This window comes from Scatophagus argus, chromosome 14, assembly GCF_020382885.2.
Source record: "Scatophagus argus isolate fScaArg1 chromosome 14, fScaArg1.pri, whole genome shotgun sequence".
In the NCBI taxonomy this organism is placed as follows: Eukaryota; Metazoa; Chordata; class Actinopteri; family Scatophagidae; genus Scatophagus; species Scatophagus argus.
In genome coordinates this window covers 8,891,828-8,911,763 of record NC_058506.1, presented here as the reverse complement: position 1 = coordinate 8,911,763, position 19,936 = coordinate 8,891,828, and the positions used below count along the sequence as shown (strand labels likewise).

At 40.1% G+C, this 19,936-nt stretch overlaps 1 protein-coding gene across 3 annotated transcripts; it reads right to left on the bottom strand.

Moving 5' to 3' along the window:
• Positions 1–953: 953 nt before the first annotated feature.
• On the bottom strand, positions 954–19,836 carry nlgn3b (neuroligin 3b). 3 transcript variants are annotated; one of them, XM_046410785.1, is made up of 7 exons: positions 19,458–19,836; positions 11,312–11,982; positions 9,393–9,452; positions 8,374–8,523; positions 7,348–7,533; positions 4,525–5,314; positions 954–2,991 (listed from the first exon to the last, which is right to left on the bottom strand). In XM_046410785.1, exons 2-7 carry the CDS (start codon positions 11,790–11,792, stop codon positions 2,193–2,195), a joined length of 2,466 nt encoding a protein of 821 aa, XP_046266741.1. In that variant the 5' UTR covers positions 11,793–11,982; positions 19,458–19,836; the 3' UTR covers positions 954–2,192. The 3 variants fall into 3 exon arrangements, with proteins under 3 accessions (XP_046266741.1, XP_046266740.1, XP_046266743.1); XM_046410784.1 differs by lacking the exon at positions 19,458–19,836 and adding an exon at positions 15,482–16,008; XM_046410787.1 differs by lacking the exons at positions 9,393–9,452; positions 19,458–19,836 and adding an exon at positions 15,482–16,012.
• Positions 19,837–19,936: the final 100 nt, after the last annotated feature.

Sequence of the window (19,936 nt, the reverse complement as noted above, 5' to 3'; positions counted from 1 at the left end):
AATGTTTAGGTTATTTGGGGTAAGCTAATTGCTATATTAATGGTGTATTGAATAAGTAACTGATAAATTAGTTATGGTAATTATCAGGTGCAGCCCTACATTATGAGCAGTATACAGCAAAGGTTAGGGTTCACATTCTCTCTAAACCAGACCAAATAAAGCTGTTGTGGCAATACCTTTAAAGGTTCATTGTGTGTAGGAAGTAGAGATAGAAATGGAATATAATATTATTAATGTGTAAATGAAGGGAAAAAAACTTAATAGTCTTGCATTATCACTTACCTGAAATTAAACCTGACCCAAGTTGCATTACACTCCCATTATGTTATCAGACTCTTTGAAAAAATATCAAAATCAATGCAGCAGAACCAGAAATATTGGGTGTTTTATTTATTCCCTGCATTCTTCTTCCTTTTCAAAACAGGGTGCCAATATGATACACCCACACCCACAATGTTGCCTGACTGAGTTCAGTCAGAAATTCAGGTGTCCGGGTAGACAGCTAATGCAACTCAAGGCTCTGGCCTTTAGCAGGGATGAAGAGTAGGCTACAGAGTCAGCTCTGGTAAGCTCACTTCTCCAGATCTCCATTTGAAGAAACAGACTTGTCTTTAGATCAAGTGATATACCAGATTTCTTTGTTATCAGGTGCCCTTTGAGCCACAAAATCCTTGATGCAACTTTATTCACATGCAGTAGTACTACTCTCTAGAACCTTTAAGTAGAACTTGATGTGCAATCCTCATATGTTAGCATACATGAGAGGCATAAACTGGAGCAAATTTATCCTCAACTCTGGGTTAAACCTGACCCAGACACTGAACAGTTATGGTTTTCATTTCACACAATTATGCTTTGATACTCTGAAGGTCACAATGTAGTCAATTATTGTACCTAATTGTCCTTATGGAGAGAGGTCGAATTGCAACTTTAGACAAGACTCGTATTTAGTTCCAAAAGTCTTTTAATATTTGTCTCATTTAGATTAAACAACATTATGATAGGTTCAAAGAAATCAAATCTCAAATCTTGATGTCCATCATGTCCATTCAATCTACAGTGACCCCTATTTATATTTTGGTACACACAGGGTCCAAACCACTTGGAGAAGGAGAAATATCTGTAAGTTTCATGAAACTCCTTTTAAAATGTGAATAACTGAGTTGGTATACATACAGTTACAATGTAATTACAGTTATCTTTCTGAAGACCTTACAGTATTCATAAACAATGACAAATAAAATGTAGGTCTAAGGTTATTCTGTACAAAGAAGCCAAGCCAAAAGAACCATGAGTTGGTTTAAGTAGGAAAACACATTATAAGCAATTCTATATTATAGCAAAAGCAGAAGTTATGTTCCTACAATGTATTAAGCAAAATTATAGACACTTAAAATAAAAATTTAGCAAAGATACTCAAATAGACTACAATAGATTACACAACACTACATATGCAAAACTGAATGGTTAATTCCAAGCAATGGCTAATTTACAGTTTTGTAGCGCATTTCTAAGTACACACACCCACTCAGTCACACCAAGTCACACACACCCACACACACATGCGGGAACTATATTTTGCACTACCAGAGAGAAATAGTTTGGATAAATTTTTACCACATGTGTGACCAGTTTCAATCCAGAGATGTTATGATTCCACAGTAATTTCTTATGTGAGCAAAGCATTTTAAAGTAATTACAGTAAAAATACATTTTCATAATAAGCAATGTATCATGAGAAATATGTATAAAATAGCTTGATAATAATAATAATACTGCTTTCAGCTCTTCCCAGATCTCATCTCCAGCTACCATGAATTGAATGTCACTTTGTCCCACGAGATCAAAATAGATATCACAGAGTAAGAAAAAGCTTCCCATACAAATCCAACTGTATAAACATTATACTAAGTTCTTGCTAGGTAAAGTTCCAAAAAAGCCAAAGTGGAAAATGAAATGCACTTCTTATCTTTTTGACTGCCTTTGAAAATGATTATTATAAAATGACTCTGCAGTTAGACTTCCTATTATGAGACAGCAAAGGCAGGATGTTGGTGGTTGTACACCTTTGGAAAAGACAGAACGAACATACTCGGTCCTATTTTACCTACACATCCTAAATACAGCTTTACAGTTCCATGTTTTACGTACGTCACAGTTCCCCTCTGCATCTCCTCTCGCCTCCCACCAGGCTATACCCGCGTGGTAGAGTGGGTGCTGGGCAGGCCTGCAGAGCTGTAACCAGCAGGGAAGGTGCTGTACGGACTCATGTTGGACAGGCCCATCAGGGAGTTGGGGATCATGGTGATGTTGTTAGGGGTCATCAGGGGGATGTCGTCAGGGGAGCGACGCTGGCTGAGTGAGTAGTCCAAGCTCGGCGAGACGTGAAGAGGATTGTGAAGGGCCTCACACTGGTTTCTCTGCTGGGATGACAGGGTTTCATCTATGGTGCTGGTGTGGCTCACATTGTTGCCCTTGCTGTCACACTGGGGACTGGGCTGCTGGGACGTATCTTGCCGACTGCGTTTGTCCTTGCGGTAGTACAGAGCAGCAAAGGCTAGGACATTTAGGAAGAGCAGTGATGCTCCCACAGCAATGGTTACGCTGAGTTCCGTGGAGTAATCTCTCGGATTCGGCATGATCAGTGGACCCATCTCTCTACCCCCATCACCGTCATTGTGGGCAGTGGATACAGGAGGCCGACCGGTGCTGCCAGACCTCTTACCATTGGACTGGGTGGGATCCAGCGGAGTGACCTTGGTGGTGGTGGAGGAGTAATGGAACATGTCGTGAAGGTTGTAGAGATGGGGCACCAGGTGTTTCCAGAAGGCCACCTTGGTGGCACGGTAGTGATCACGGATACGAGGCTTCAGGCCAATGTGCAAGTACAGCTGGTCGTAAGGGTCATACTTGGACCAGGCCACCTCCTCAAAGCGATTGGCCTTGGTGTGGATGAACTTGGTGTCTTGTGGCACTGGTTTATTAGGATCCCTATGGACACATTACAGACAGAAAACTTCATAAGAAAGTCCTAAGAAATAAATGTCATAAAGGAAAGATAAATTCAGTCTTATTGTTTATTCACTCTCAGAATAACATCATATTGCAATGAGATGAGCTCATCATGTCATTGATTATTGTTGTCAAAATGATTAATAACTGAGTGGAATACAATTCTTTGCTCTGAACATATAGTTAAATTATTTTGTATATGACTTTTCTTACATTTGCCATGTGACGATGTATATTACTGAACACAAGTTATCCATGTAATGATAATGTCTTTGAGTACATCACTCTGTGATACCCTACCGGTAGTATGACTGTGATATTGCCATTCCAAATGCAAATGGAAACATAAGCACTATTCATTAATTGTAAAACAAAAGAAGAAGGAGAACTACAGGACCAACAGGAGGCCAACCAATAGATCAACACAATGTAATGTCACCATTTCTCCTCAAGGGCTCAATAATTCTTCATTCCTACACACTGAAACCACCGCCTACAGTGACCTGTGCTGTGCTTCCGCCCACTGCTAGGGTCATCACACACAGACTGATTGCATTCAAAATCCAGACTGTCGCTGCTTCTGATGATAATCTAAAACACTGATAACACTTGCACCTGAATTAATCTATAGATATCTATAGATAGATACATAGATAAAACGGCTTTCACCTCTATGTAAAGCTGATATAAGTGATAAACTGCCAGAAGGAAAGACAGCCCCATGCCTAAAATTTGGAACAGTAACAAAATGGCTTTATACTCAAATCTATGATATGTGGTACCAGTGTGTCAATATTGTGTATTACAAGCAGTCATGAATATACAGTATATAGATTTCTGTACTGATTATTTGTAAAACCTCTCACAGTGAAGAAGAGGCAGAGGTTTATGGAGTACATCTTAACTACCGCTTGAAACACACACTCTTTAACACATCCTTTTTGTTCAACAGTGCTTTAAACATTTATGTGAATTAAGCTGTAAATTTCATCACCTTTAGAGGTCTGCCCAAAGTGATGAAACTTTGTTATGTGCATAAAGAGACGAATAAACTGACTCCTTAAAAAAAGAGACAATGTGGTATTAAAAAGACATAGCTGTATATATTCTACAGCCATTCAATTTGACTGTATAGTAAAGTGTCGCTTTTAAATGCGCATAAAATTAAACTGTTCTTTACATGAATGGTGAGGTCAAATCCTTCTGAGCATGGAGAGGTAGACCTAGTTTACCAGAAAAGGCATCCGTGCATTAAAGATAAAGCTAATTTATAGACTTTTGATGTTAAGGAATTCATATTAACTGACAAAAACTGAAGCACCACTTTACTTGTGAGAGTTCTTGTGCACAAACAAAACTAGATGAAGTAACATATGCCTGAACTTCACAACTCAAGTACAGATCTGCACAAGTGAGGTCAGCTATGTTATACCATCGGAGCTTTAAATGGGATACTGGATGAGATTATGTTAAAATGTACTTTCGTTTGTCCCCGGATTTGCTGTTACTCACCCGCTCTTAGCAAAGTTGGTCCAGTAAGTCATAACAACAGCACTGAGCATGATGTCATTCCTGGAGAAGTTACAGGGGAACAGATCAGTTGGGCCCACCATGGGGATGCCGAACACATAAGGCACCTCATCTCCATGTGCTGAGTCTGACCACACTGGCTTCATGAGGCTCTGGCAATGGTGGTAGAAGGCGTAGAAGTATGTAGGTGAGCCGTAGCGGGCGTGTAGGTCAGCTGTCACCACTGAGGGTTCCACCCATTGGTGATCGGTGAATAGAGCCACCAGAGTCTTCCTCCTGGTCTCCGGGTTGTCCTTGTCTGCCCAGTCTGTGTACATGAATTTAATTGTCTCCCTCAGTGTGTCCTTGCCTTCTGGGTAGCCATACAAACTGTCCACAAAGTCTGACACAGCAAAGTCAAAGTCACTGCCTGACACGCCATCCTCCAGGTCCATCACGTTCTCCACGAAGCGCAGTCCCTCTCCCTGATTGACACCCAGCATAATATCATAGTTAAGGAACTCGCCTTGCTCCATCAGGATCTCCGGGTCATCCGGGATTACGTCTCCATCAATAACCGGACCAAAAGCCACGCGGTATCGGGCAGGCTGGATGTCCTGCTCCACCAACTCCTTTGCACTCTTCTTCTGCAGGCAGGAGACCATGTCCACGGTGTCCAGCACGTTGCAGCCAACCCTCTCGGCCAGCATGCGAGTGTATTTGACTGGTTGATAGTTCACAGCCCAGCTGGACAGTGCTGAACCGCTTTGGATGATGGCTCTGTGGAACAAACCTTGGGACACAAAATTCCAAACAAAAAGAGCCCAGAGAGCAGTGGTTAGTCCTTGGGTGCACCAAAACATTATTTTTGCTATCTTTTTTCAGCATAAACCAAGAGCATTCTGAAGTGCCCCAAGCAAACACATGATTCACTTTACAATGATGATTATTCATTGTTAAATTAATCGTTTGTTGCAACACAAAACTAAGGAAGAAAAACGCAAAGAAGCCTATGTCTGATTCATTTTGAATACTAGTCAGGGAGATAAAGCATTAACAAGAATGAAATACAATACAATCACACACAGTCACAAAAAAAATGGCAAAAAAAATTGTTGATCCCCTTATTTGTTTCAGGCGGTGTCCTTACTATATGCAAATGGTGGTGACTGCAAGTCAAATTAATGATCTCTTTGCAGCAATGTTTCAGAGGTGTATAGTTTTCCCTGCACCAGTTATTTCACAGACCTACTGTTTTTGTAGAATCGTTAATGTTGTGTCTCTAACAAGCAGCATAGCTTACATATAGACTGCTGATTCCAACTGTGCAGTGGAGGGTCTGTGCGGGGAGCTGAATATGCAGTAACCCTGATCCTTCAATGTTGATACAGTAAACACGCCGCTCTGTTGAATTGTTTATATGCAGTGCGTCACCCCTGTCTCAAGGGATTTAGTATCTACCACCTAAAAATGACAAGTGATATGTATCAACTCAAAAAATACTCTGCTGAGGTTAAGGCATAGCAGTCGCTTGAAACAGAGTGCCGGGACAGTGTCACTTTCTTCCTCCTTTGCTGTCATTTATTTAAATTTTTTTTAGGGCAGCAGCTAGCTAGTCTACTTCAAAGACAGCCTGAGGTCTTTGTGCATTCGCTGCAGCTGAGCGAGGGCATCAAATACAAACCTCAAAAAGGACAGTTGCCGCAGCCTCTTTGCCATTGATGAAACTGTACAGTTTCTGCCTCCTCTTGTGATTCTGTCCAGCATCAATGAGAGGACCAGGGCAATAATACGGTAAAGATAAGAGGTTCAATTCCCTGTGGGCCACCCACAATAACTCACCTTGCAATTAGCTTTGGAGAAGTGTTAACATAGAGAATAAACATTATAAGCTATTTTTCTTTTCAGTGGACACAAGAGACCAGGTTTCTATCTCTAGTAATGAATTATGTACAGGTTTTTTTAACTGAATTCTTATTGTCACTTCATAAATTATATTAGAACAACTGATAGCATAAATTGGTGGTAGGTGGAATATGCAAACTAAAGCATTGCCATTATCTCTGTGAAAAAAAAAAATCTATTTTTTTGCAAAAAATATCAAAATAATTTGGTCTTTTCTCCAGTCCTGCTTTACTCTTGCAACAGCCTTGTCTTTGATAAACAGTGTCTCCTCTCAAGCCTTACAATTCAAAAACTTCAATTACTGTAGACCAATGCAAAATATTAATGGTGTTTTTATATTTTTGGACAAACTTTCAAACTCTTTATTGTACAATACAGTGCAGATAAAAAATCTGATGCCAAAAGACTTAAGTATTATAGTATATAATTCTTCTATATATACTGTATATGTATTATATATAGTTTGAATGGTAAAAACTGAGGGACACAGGTAAACACAATGACATGGTGAAAAGTTTCTAATGCCAGCGTGCTTCTTTAAGAGCTTCACATTTTAAGAGGCAAAGCTTTTAGGCTGATTAGATTGAGTAAAGGGGAACAAAAGCAATCACTTACTTAACGAATACCCCCTTTACCCTACTCCCATATCATAACACTTCATCTCCCTGACAAACCATTTAGAGCTGCACTTGAAACAAAGAACAAAATTCCAAAATGATTAAAACTTATTGTTCAAAAAGTAACGGTGACATTTTCAAGATATGAAATAAATGTGACAAAATGAAGAAGAAATGAAGTCTTAGATCTCAAGTTCGTGGACTTTGACACTGCTTTTAAATTACTGCTTTACTTATTACCTTAACTTGCTCAATATTCAATCAAAATCAGAGATAAATGAGATGGTGAAATGAAGATTCTTACCCTCTGAGTGGTGGGACAGAGTTAGCAGACTGACACATGAAGCACCGATTCCAGAGCCAAAAACCGTGATGCGGCCCGGGTCTCCTCCAAAGTAACCAATGTTCTTACTGATCCAACGGAGAGCTTGAATCTGATCCAGGAGCCCGTAGTTTCCTTTCGCCGCCTGGTCACCAGTACTGAGGAAACCTGAGGTACACAGGCAGACAACAGCACCAGTGCTGAAGTGGAGATCTACAGTATATGTTACAGCTTTGATCTAAAGTTGTAGCCCAGCAGGGTGTTTGAATGAACTGACACGGTTTCCCCTCAGGTGCAAAAATCCCTTTGCTCTCTCCCACAGTGTCTTGACTACTTTAGTCGACTCCATGCAACACAGCCCTACCCCTCAGTTCTGTTCATCAAAGACTCTCCTCACTGGTGACTTCATAAAATTCAAAGTGCATAAATAAATAAATCTTTTACTTGTGCTTATTTCTTTACATAAATTTCATAAAATCGCACAGAGGTCACTGTGCTCTTCCAATTGATCCCATTACTTATTCCCTTGTCTAGTCTCATCTAAACAACGTACTGTTTTGAATGTTAAACACTGGGAAACAAAAACTCTTGACCTTGGGAATGCTGCATTCACCCCCACACCCTATTTAAATCATTTTTTTCTTTCAAGAATGGCAAAGGCTGATAATCTTGTACAGATTAGACAAATCAGTCTAAAGGAAGATAAATTGTGTTTTCACAATGGGTCTAACAACAAGGACAAGACAAGATATTTGCATCACTTTTCTTCTGAGGATAAACATTTGTATGCAAATCAAACTATGCATATCAAGGTCTCACTTGCCTATATTTTCTCATATGATGTTTCATTTTTCTTTCTCACGTCTCTATTTCTTTTATGAGTTAATAACAGCAGCACAAGTGGAAATTAATGACCACTGCGACGGTTTATTCTCTCAGATTAAATAGGGGCTAAACACCCCATTTGAAACCCCATTAAGTGCCACCACACAGCGACACTGTCATCACCTAATATTCCAATTCTGTAGTTGAGCGTGACGACAACAACATTCCCATAACTGGCCAGCACGCTGCCGTCCATCATGTTTCCAGTGCCTTCCATATAGGAGCCTCCATGGATGTAGACCATCACAGGTCGAGCTTCAGAGTCCCTTATATCTGCAATGTCAACACAGACACACATATGCTGAGCAAACACAGGCAACAGTACGGACAGGACATACTGTTGCTAAAACCTCCTATCAACAGTATGAGTCAGTATGAAGTATGGGTAAAGACTGCTTAGGAAATGTGCTTAGAAGCAGTGGTAGGCCAGTGGTTTGCAAGCTGTAATGACATTCAGAAAATGCATGGTAAATACACTCTGACAAGGGGTGTATGAATAAAAAGGTCAAATATAATTAACAAGAGCTGCATTAACTTATATTAACATACTTGTACTCTGTGCCATGTCTGAAATTTTCTACATTAGAGGCAGAAAAAGAAGAAAATGCATTGATTTGACTTGTGATTTGATCTCAGTGGAGAAGAAAATTCTGTATTGCTGGAATTTTACAGTTCAACATAAAATATGCATGCACAAGCAAAAAAAGACACGTTTTACATGTGTAGACTTCAGCTGAAAAGTATCACACTGAGCTCTTGTTATCTACGTGTATGAACCAGAATAGAAACTTCAATAAAAATAGAAAATCTATATTTCATGTTTGGAGACTAATTTGTTATATTGGCTTACGACTGTCTTTGCAAGGGACGATAGGGCACACAAGTATATAATGCCACATCTAGTTTCATGTGCACAGAAGCAGAAATGTAGCTCTTACTGAGAGGACTGCAACAATGCTCAAGTCAAGACATGAAGTGCAGGAGCAGCAAACTTATGTAATCATAAATCAGACATTTTTCTTATTCCACTCAAAATAAAAGAACCCCCACAGTTACTCAGGAAAGTAAGAAATGTAAGATCTTCATCCACCAAACTCAACTAAAAGAATCCATGCATCAAGACTTTGAGCTCTTAAAAATACCTTCAGATACATGAGTCTCAGCATGTGAGAAAGCCGCCCCCTTTTTCTTGTGTTGGCTCCCTGGGATTCACATGAGGAAAAAAAGAAGTAGAGAATTCAAAATAGCATGGTTGTTTGTGCCTCTTATTTAATATATGCTCCAATCAAACTGACAGAATCAGGAGAAAAAAGATCCATGAATTATAGGCAAAAAGAAAATTAGTCCATTTACATACAGTATGTTTTACCTGGACAAAATGAAACGAGATGTAAGGCACAATTACATTATTAGTTCCAGATTAAGTGATTGGATTTCTGCTTTCATCGAGTAAACAAATTCATGTTCCTTGTTAGATAGTTGTAGGAAATGGCAGGAAGTGGATATGCACACGCACATATGCAGACACTGTTTGATTGGTTTAGTGTCTGTAATGTTACACTGACCCAGTTGGAGTAATACATTTTACTTGGTTCATCTTAGCTCTCTGTACAACTATATTTTTACACAAACTCTATATATGTATAGGTAGACGGTTATATGGTTTATTGATGAACAGTTAGTAAACTATAGGATGGAGTGGGACATCATGTGATAAGATAAAAATTTTAAATACTGGAAATTTTATAGAACGATCTTTAAATTGACAGGACAAAAATAAGAGAAAACTGCAGATGAGCAAATGTGAAAACAGCAAAATTTTCACATCAGTGGAACAAATAATAAAGTCACAGAATGCCCGAGGTGCATTTTAAATAAGCAATGATCAAGTCTGAAGAAATAAAAATGTATAGAAAGGATGGGTTATGTTATTTCCGTTGAAATGTGAATGCAAATGTGAAAGTTAATTAACGTGTTTGTGTGCCGGGTGAAGAGGCCTTTAGGCAGCACTCAGGCCAGGAGCCTTGTAACACATGGACTGCACCATTTTGGACTGCTACCTCTCAAGCACACTGTTTATCTGTTGTTGCTATGCTACCATACAAAAGTCAGTCAAAGAGTGCTGTGTTACGTACAAAAGCTGAACACGGTTCAGCTTTGAATGCTGAATGTTTTGTATTATACTGAATCCCCGTGAAGGAGGAAATACTTTTGAAAAACCACATTTAAATGGTGTATTGAAGTAACCTGAATTAGAGAAATCTGTTTGTCAACACTTCAGAGAAGATACAGCATCATTATGTTATTACATTGTTCTGATAATCTACAGATTCACAGCAGACACACAGAATGTTCCCTTGCTGGTTCATTTCACAGTTCTATTAGATACTAAAACGGCAGAGACGCAGCAAGCGACAGACAGGAGTTGACTCCTGTACCTCACTAATTGGTCCCCAGCAGACACACTGTCGAACAAAGCAGAGATTCTGTGAGATATGAAGAAATTTTAATTTTTAGCAAACATGGAAAATGGGCACTGGTAGCTTTATTAGATCTCCTAAGTCATTCTTCATGATTTGCTTTGATGCTCAGCAGTGACGGCCAAATATGCTAGACTCATCATTTTAAAAGCTGAAAATTATTGCTTAGTTTAGGTGGACCGATACTTGAACAACACCTTACCTCAGCAATATTGCACTGGATGGTCTGTTAGTGGAAAAATGAGATAATGCCGCGGTGCGTTTATTGGAACTTTCTGTGTGTATCTATACACATTGAGTGGCTTCAGGGCAACATCTTCAGTAGCCACGCCTACCAAAATATCAGCACGGTCCTGCTTATCAATGGGAACATGGCTGTTATTTAAAATTAAATATTACTGCAGCAGGGAAAACACTGGTGACGGAGCTTTGGATGGTAAATCAGCCCTTGGCAGCAGCAATGACATGAGCTGTGGTCACATGCATGCTTCATGACAACAACAGGACAACATCGGGGCCACCATACCAATGATCAATGAACGTGGAAAGTCATTGCTGTCCATTTTACCACACCAACTCACCATCCTCTGTCGGAGCGTAGATGTTTAGATATAAACAGTCCTCGCTCTGATCCTGAATGTATGTGGCTACTGTGTCCAGGTTATAGGTGAACCATATGGGCATCATGATCTCTGGCACGGTGTTGTGGATGTTCTGAGGGCACACAGGCATGAAGTGGGTAGCATTCTTGATACCTGACCAAGAGGAGGGCTGCTCTGGTGGCATAAAACGCTTCTCGCCCACAGGCGGGGCGGCATAGGGGACCCCCAGGTACTGATCGACAGGCCTGAGCACCTCGCTGGGCACAGGAACCCTGAGGCCTCGCAGTTTCCCAAACTGAGTGGTCACTGTCGGGTAGAATTTCTGGCTTGTTGCCTTTGTGAATGACCAGCAGGAACATAGTATCCACCAAAGAAGAGCACAGTGGGTGATGGTTACAGTCCCTTGCTGATGTAGCAGGTGTGCAGGCAACAGATGGTCTCTAAATGTAGCCAGCCACATGGTCTGGGCAAGACAGTGCCCTTGCACAGCACAAATGCACAGTGTAGCGTCCGTTCAGTCCCTCTGCGCTGACCCTGTCAAACAGACATCACTCACTGTGCCTTTGGTTCTGACGGCTATCAAATCCAAATACTCCTCAGCCAGGTATGGACTGCCCCCACTTCCACTTTTCATTGCAGTGCACACAAATCTGAAAAGAAGATAAACATAAGAAAAACATCAAAACTGTGTGGAATTTGTCCAACATGTCTGTATAATTGACTGACTTATCCTCTCCTGGTATCTTGTGGCTCAATACATGCTTTTATATAATCTTAATATCAGCCACATTCACTGTTCCACATCTTCCTTCAATGCTAATAACCTTTTGGGATAAATTGCTGTCTTAAAAAAAACAAATTTATGCTTTGACATGAACAAATCACTGAACGCTGATCTCTGTGTATCAGTGGAGGAGGCGATGGGAGGAATCTGAAAAATCCATCTGCCGTGATGTTGGAGTGACGCTGTGAAAGCATCTCAAGATAAAAGGTGTTAAGCACCCCTTCTCTTATGTAAAAGCAACAAAGTGAATGACACATCTTCAATATACGCTGAATGGAGATTAAAAGGACCACAATGGGAAAGCACTATCTCACATCACAAACAGGGAATTTTTGAATCTTTTTTGTCTGTCTGCCACATAATGGAAGCATCTGAAAACAAACATGTCTGATGGGACCACAGTAGCACCACCCTCCCTCATAAAGCAGAGTAATTGCAGGTTAATTGAAAGGCTTGAGGAAGGCTTCTAGGCAGCTAAAGACCGTTTGAGTTGAATATCAGATGAAAAGGATCCTTTGACACTTGTGCTTCAGAATTTGGTTTGTTCTAGCCTAGTCTAGATTGCTGCCCATCCACCCCCACCCTCCACTTTTCACTTCTTTCAACAAATCATAATGGTTAGTCCATGAAACAAAAATGCAGGGTGAATTTTTTTAATTTAGCTTTTATGATATGAAGACATCTATTGAAGCACTACATCCTTTTTTTCCCCAGTATTGAGAGATGCTGCATTCACAAAACAGACATCATGGAAGCCATAGATATTTCCACATTTTCCTGTCAAACTGATGTCATTATCACCCTTATATCACATATATTATCATGTACTGCTCATATTGTTTTGAATATGTTGTATATATGGATTATATATACAACTAATGTCTTACTGTTTCAACATTTAATTTTCCTTTCATTTTATTTTATTTAGGTATTTGTTAGATTTGTCCTGGTGTTTGGCAGTTTTAGTTTACGTTGTGCTTTGTATGACTGCGTACACTGCAATAAACTTGATTTGATTTTTGATTTTTTATTTCTAGGTGAAAAATTCCTTGATCTTAGGACTGGTAATATTTATTGGTAATATTTCACATAACATAACATCACATGTAATATTGGATGTGATGACAAGTGATAACTAGTTACTGGTTAACCAGTGTGCACGCTTCGGTGAACAGTACTGTGTGCACGTTCACATCCAATACTGTATGACAAATAAGGTATCAATATAAGCTCATTCATGGAGAACAAACTGTGTTGTGCTGCTTCCAATTAACTCATTTGTCAGCCAAAACGCATCCCATCTTAATCCTTATAGTCTAGGATCGTAGTTAGCATAATATGCTCAACATCAGGTTCTCACTGGCTCTTCAATGAACAAAGCAAAAACAAGCTTGTTAACCTAATCAGATTTATTGACGAGTACTGCCCCGAGCATTGTGAAAGACTGCTGCTAAACAGCTTTCTTTCAGTCTGATGAACCTATCTATTAAGACAGAGGACACTTTCTCCCTCCTAATATGAGAGACTAATTAAGCATAGTTGTGGTGCATTGGCTTTTCCCCTTCCCTGCAGCATTTTGTTTACACTGGCAGGAACATAAACACCCTTAAAGGGAGCTCATTCTGACTATTACAGGTGTGCAGGAGCACATTCCCCGATACTGAACATCATCATAGTTTCCCCTGTTCGAAAGAATGGAACAAATGAGAGGAATATCACACAGGTTCATTGGAGAAATATACTAAATCTCTGCATAGGCCAGCTTCGTTTGTATTAATGAATGTTCCCCATCGGCAAAAAAAAGGACAAGACTGTCCTCTTCCATCCCCTATCTTGTTATGTGACAGTGATGTACGGCTCCGAAGACATTAAAATGGAATAGATAGGGAACCAGATTTTTTTTTTTTTTTTTTGTAGATCAGGGCATCTTCTGGTTCGAAAATGACACTGATAATAAATCATCTGGAGGTGAAAATCATCTCTGCTCACAAAACCTGCTGTTAACAATTATCAAATTAGTGGTTAGGAGCTGTATAGTGGGTCTCACCAGTCAGACTCGGTTAGGTGTCGCAAGCTTACAAAGGAGTAAAGAAAAAAAAAAAAACAAGACACTTACTGGAGCTGCTGCAGATCAAAGGGGTAATATGAATTCTTAAAATGAGTGGCCTTTTAAATTACACATGAATTCCTGATATCAGTCTCAATAGATTTCCATTTTTTTGCTATTTGAAATCAAATCAAACTTTTAATTTAAATCCCTGGAACAAAGCTAAGGTAGTTTTTTAGGGCTTGAGGTTGTCAAAGCAGCTGAATACTACCTTCAGCTGCAGTGTATTCTTTTTCCAACTCACGCTCTGAGATGGGACAGATGTGGATTAAAGCTTTATGGCTTACACCAAATGGGCCATGTATTAAAGTGAGCCATCACTCACTCATGTTTGATACACTGCAAGTTTAGCCAATTTATACCGGCAACAGGAAAGGTATTTTATCATGGGAGACATTTGTCTTGCTGCAGTAAATCAGTAAGTGATTTCAAAAATGTTGCATTACATATTATTCTAATGAACTACTTTGCACCAGCCACATGTTTATGCATCACGGTGGTGGTTTGGGTAAAAAGGCTTGGGTTTCCTGGGACCCAGACACTTTAATTCACATCTGACTGACTTGATCTCAATTACAGACCTATTAGAATGATTGCTATAATCACGTTTCTCTCTCACCGTTACGATCTCCACACCTACATCATTGACAGGCACACAATTCAACACCAATTCAACACTAATAAAAATCTCTGGGACAACATCTTATCGATTAGGTTCTCATAGCCCGGGGGCCCTTGACATGAAAGCATTTGAGAAAGGAGCCTATATCAGACAACAGTACTGGGCTCCCAATGCCCTTGTAATTCGACTGGTGTGGATCAAAACCGTTTCAGTGGATTCCCCAAATCCCCCTAATTTAGCAGTGTAATAAAGAGAAGCAGAGATTGATGCAGACAAGACTACCTCATAGAGAACATGCAGGTAGCACTCAACATAATGATCGGGGCTTAATAAATTAATGCACAGATCCAGACCAACGGAGAAAACCACAGCCACAGCCCAGATAGCATCGACAAACTGCTGTAGTGTGTGTTTGTGTGCTGCCTCACGTTGTGACTGGGAAGCTTGTTTAATCTGGGTCTAGGACGGTGTTATATTGAATAAAATGGAGAAAAAACAGCGAGCCAACAAATGGTCATTCGTGGTCTATCATTGAACATTCGCGTCGGATGAAACAATTAGCTCAGATGTGAGTGATCAATCTGAGCAAAGATTCGTCCCACGGAAAAAAAAAACAGAATCATTAGGTTAACTCACCTGCTTTTACAGAAGCTGATACGCGCTCCATGTCGAGATTTCCTCCATACCATGCCCCCCGAGTTCCGCTTTAAGACAATAAGCTGTGTGTGAAATCTTTCCCCGGTTTCAGAATCAAACGCACAGATCTTTACTACTCTTATCTCCTGCTTTGCACAGTCTGTGTGCTTTGCGCATTCACGACGCCAAGGTCAGGAGCGCCAACGGTTTTAATGGAGCGCCCACCATAGAGATCTCACTGCCAGCGCGTTACTAGGCAACCACCGGGATACGCCAGTGCATTAAATTCACCCTCCAACAACCGACAAAATCCTAATTTAGAAACCATCAAGTAACCACCTAACCCCGGACAGCACTCACGTACTCAGGCGTTTTGTGCTGGGCAAAACCCATGTACCTTTGACCAGATAAAAGTGTATTCAAGAAGAGTGCAGGCCCGCATGCTGAGAAGATGTACATTTCGAATACATTACATTTAATTGGCATAAGCCTTTCAGTAAATTGTGACAAGCGTGGCGAAATGGGGTGGGATAAGAAAGGCTATAAAAACTGCAAAGCATCCTCCAATATGTTCTCCCATTGGCTTTCTAATATATTTGAAATTAGATTCCTAATCAGCTCATCTCCTTGTGGCAAAGTGTAAATAATATGAATTTACTCATCAAACCTGTCCGTCTTCACTGAGGGAAATTGTGTCTAAAAATGCCTTGCATTGGACAGCTCTGAAACATCAGGCCCAAAATTGTGTAACAAGCAGACTCGAAGCAGTGCATGGATTTTATTTGATTCAATTTAGCCACAATAGTAAACTGCTATGAGGCAAAATGACAACAGGTGGCAGAAGATTAGTCCAGACAGGGACATAAATATAGACAGTGTGGTTGTACTGGGGCCCATGGGTCTGCGGAGTGAGCGGGCCCTCCAACAAAGTGTTTGGCAGAGAACAGACCCTTGAGTGACTCAGATTGCATTCCTAGAAAAAAAGAGTCCTCTGTTCAAAGAGGTACTCACATTAAATTCAAAACCATGCAATTTGTTGTATTTGCCCACTGACCAGCAACCCCGTCTCCATCCTGGTTTCCTTTTTTTTTTCTTTTTTGGTAAAATAGTCTGTAGCAATGTGCAACAATATGCTTACTCTACGTAAAATAGAAAAACTTTTAAGTTAAATGCATAATATCTTATTTTCTTTGGTATAGTTTGTCGCACATGAACATACAATAAGAATTGCTGGATAATGCGTATGTTAATGTTGTCCAGTGTCAAGTCGCTATTTAATCATGTGACAAAATGCCTTTCAAACGCAAAAGCATCAGTAAGAAAAGACAAGAGAGTGAAGTACAGCATGAATGTTTAGCAAATTAGATTTGGTAGGCTATTCCAAGCACTGTGTGTGTGTGTGTGTGTGTGTGCGTGCGCGCGCGCGCTTCGTAACTAGTAATTAGCATGCACTGGGGTCCATCATAAAAGCATACACGTGCTCTCCACTTTACATCACTGGTCCAGGGCAAGTGAAAGTTGCTTTTCTCTTTATCAAATAATGTGACAAATTAAATAGAAAATGAATGAAATTGTTGTTGCTTTTTGTATCTTCTTTCTATAGCCTACTGGCTGCTTATGCATTTATTTTAAGTATCTCAAATAGGAGATCTGAGCTTCTTAGGTTGGATTGAAAATTAACATATGAATGTCACACTGAAGTCTACAGCAACCCTGCACTAGAAATCCTCCAATATATGCAGTCCATACAGTTGCTGACAGAGCAAACATTTATCCCACATATCATTTTTTTTAATGCCCAGTGGCCATAGCTGCAATACTTCATGTACACAGCTGAGATTCTTTACAGCCACTGGGAGAGATGCTGCCTTGATGTCAGTTTCAAGCTGGGTTGCCAAAATAAGAAAAGTCTTTCATACAATCCTTATTTATTTTCAGTTGGTGCTCATGCCAGGAACGATCTCTGTTTGATACACATATAGTGAGTTTCTAAACAGGTTGGTTTTATAGGATGATGCATTTCAAATCACCTGTGGTTTTAGCTGGGTCTTATCGGTATTATCGCTGTATTTGCATGTGAAGAGTTCAGCAAGAATATTTTGAAAGGAATGCATATTAACCAGAGATACACTTTCCAGATATTTGCAGTCGTGGACAATTTCTCCACATGAACACTAAGCGTGGGCTGAATCAGCTTGATTAGGGACAAAGATAAAGCAGCAGCTTCCGTGGCCATGGGTGCGGTAGGATATCAATTAATCTCAAGTGAGAATATGAGAATTTTTTTCATTCTTTGTCATGATAAAGATGTTCATATCTATGATTGAGCTGACATCGGTTGAACATCTCTACCAGTTCTTCTCAGAAGGGCTGATGCCATGGTGTTGTGCTATGCCTCAGTATTTGTCCCAATCCATGTAGCAAGAGATTCTCTGCAGCAGGTTATCTGTCCCCAATCGCTCTCATCTTCATCTACCAGTCTGACTAGTATTGCCCTGAACATTTTAGGCCAGTCCTTGTGTGTGGCAAGACAGCATACCCATGACCCAATATTGTATGGTTGTGCAGAGTCAGACTCTCTACCATGGTTAGCATTGTTTGAAGAGGGGGTTTTTGTGGTGGGCAAACTCATGTGTGAGAGGATTTTGGTGAGGTCATGGAGAAAGACCTTCGGTTGTCCTCTAAGAGGTTCTAGAAAAGGTGGAAGGAGAACTTATGAACCATGTGACAATATCTCTGCTGCCACAAGTCACTGTAGTGACTGGGTGAGAAGACATTTGAAAGGTCCTAGGAGTACAGATGCTTTTTCCTCAAATGAAAAGAACCATTTCAGGTGGTTTAGCCATCTGATAAGGATGCCTCCCAGGTGCAGCCAACTGGGAGGAGACCCTGAGGCAAATCTTGAATACAATGAAGGGATTACATATCCCATGTGACCTGGGATCTCCTTACAATCCCCCAGGAGGAGTTGGAGGATGTGGTTGAGGAGAGTTGTGTCTATGTTATACCTTGTTGCAGTTGCTGCAACCTGGATTCAGATCAGTTTGCCACACTGAACATTTTTGGTGACAATTCACAAACCTGTCTCAATCTGCGGTCTGTCTTTTTCAAAAATGTTTTTTAACTGTCATTTTAAGTACTATATGCAGTGAAGGCTGACCTTTCTTAAGGCTTCAAAGACATGGGGCTGCATCTTAATTCTGCCCTCTTCCTAATAAGGGTCAGTATTGTCTTTGTTTTCTGGATTCCCAAGAGCTCCTTCCAATCCTTCTTTTCATCTGCTTTGTTCTTCAAGACCTACTGCAGTGTGTGCCAAGTATTAAGAGGACACGATACCAAACATGCACAAATAATGCACAATACTCTGACTGTTATCCTCAAATAATCACTTCATCATATTAAATATATTTTACAAAGTCCATAGTATTTAATGCTGTACTGCCATCCCTTGTCTTTCCTGGCAATGAACCTGTATCAAAGTAAAATCTCTTTTTGTTCCCTAAACACACCATAAATAGATTAGATTAGATTAGGGAAAACTTTAATGAACCCCAGGGGAAAGTGGGTCATGGCAACTGCGAAAAAGAGGATATACTGCAGGTAAAAGCAAACAGAAACAGCTGCTGCAGTTACCAGAGGAAAATAACACAACAGGTTACACAACAGGATGTTTGAAAAAAACGATGGATATAGTGATTATAGCCTACTGAATAGTGAATATTCTGCCAATTATATAACAAGCTATAGACACTGTCCTTCATTTGAAGGTGAGCTCTTGTTTGCAGTCTTTAAATTTGCAGCACAAATGCAATGTGCACAAAATGTGCCTCACTGCAGACAGAGGAAAGTCAGCATGCAGAAATCTGTCAAAATAAGCAAATGCTTAATGTTCCTTATTTATATACTGATAATTCTACGGCTGGGGATGACATATTTATAAATACACCTCAGCATCAAAATTCAAACCTGCACTTACTTGTTGTGCCAAAGACGTGGTTGACACTTTCTTTTCTGCAGCGTTGGAGATCTCATTGTCAGACACCTCTGGGTCTCAGGATGAAGAGGTTCCAGGCAAAGAGGGAACACTTTCAGCTTATGGTTTAGTTTGGTGCATTTACACTACACTCACACATCACAATATCTGCCATACTGTGTGTCAATCAAACTCATTGACAGTTTGGTCTGTCAGGAAAACTAATACCCAGGCTGTGCACTTGACATAACCCAACCCTGGTAAGCTGCATCAACCATTTTATATAATTAGGGTCAATGCAGGGTTCTTGCAACGAGAAATGATTGCAACTTGATAGGCCTGAAAAGCAGCAGTCGGGGAAAAGGACTCCCATTTTACTTTCAGGTTGCTTCCACTTTCCCGTGATGCACTGCGCGATTGTAATATGCGGCAAATACGTTTCGATAAATCATTTGATTGAATTTAAGTTCACAAACTTGCAT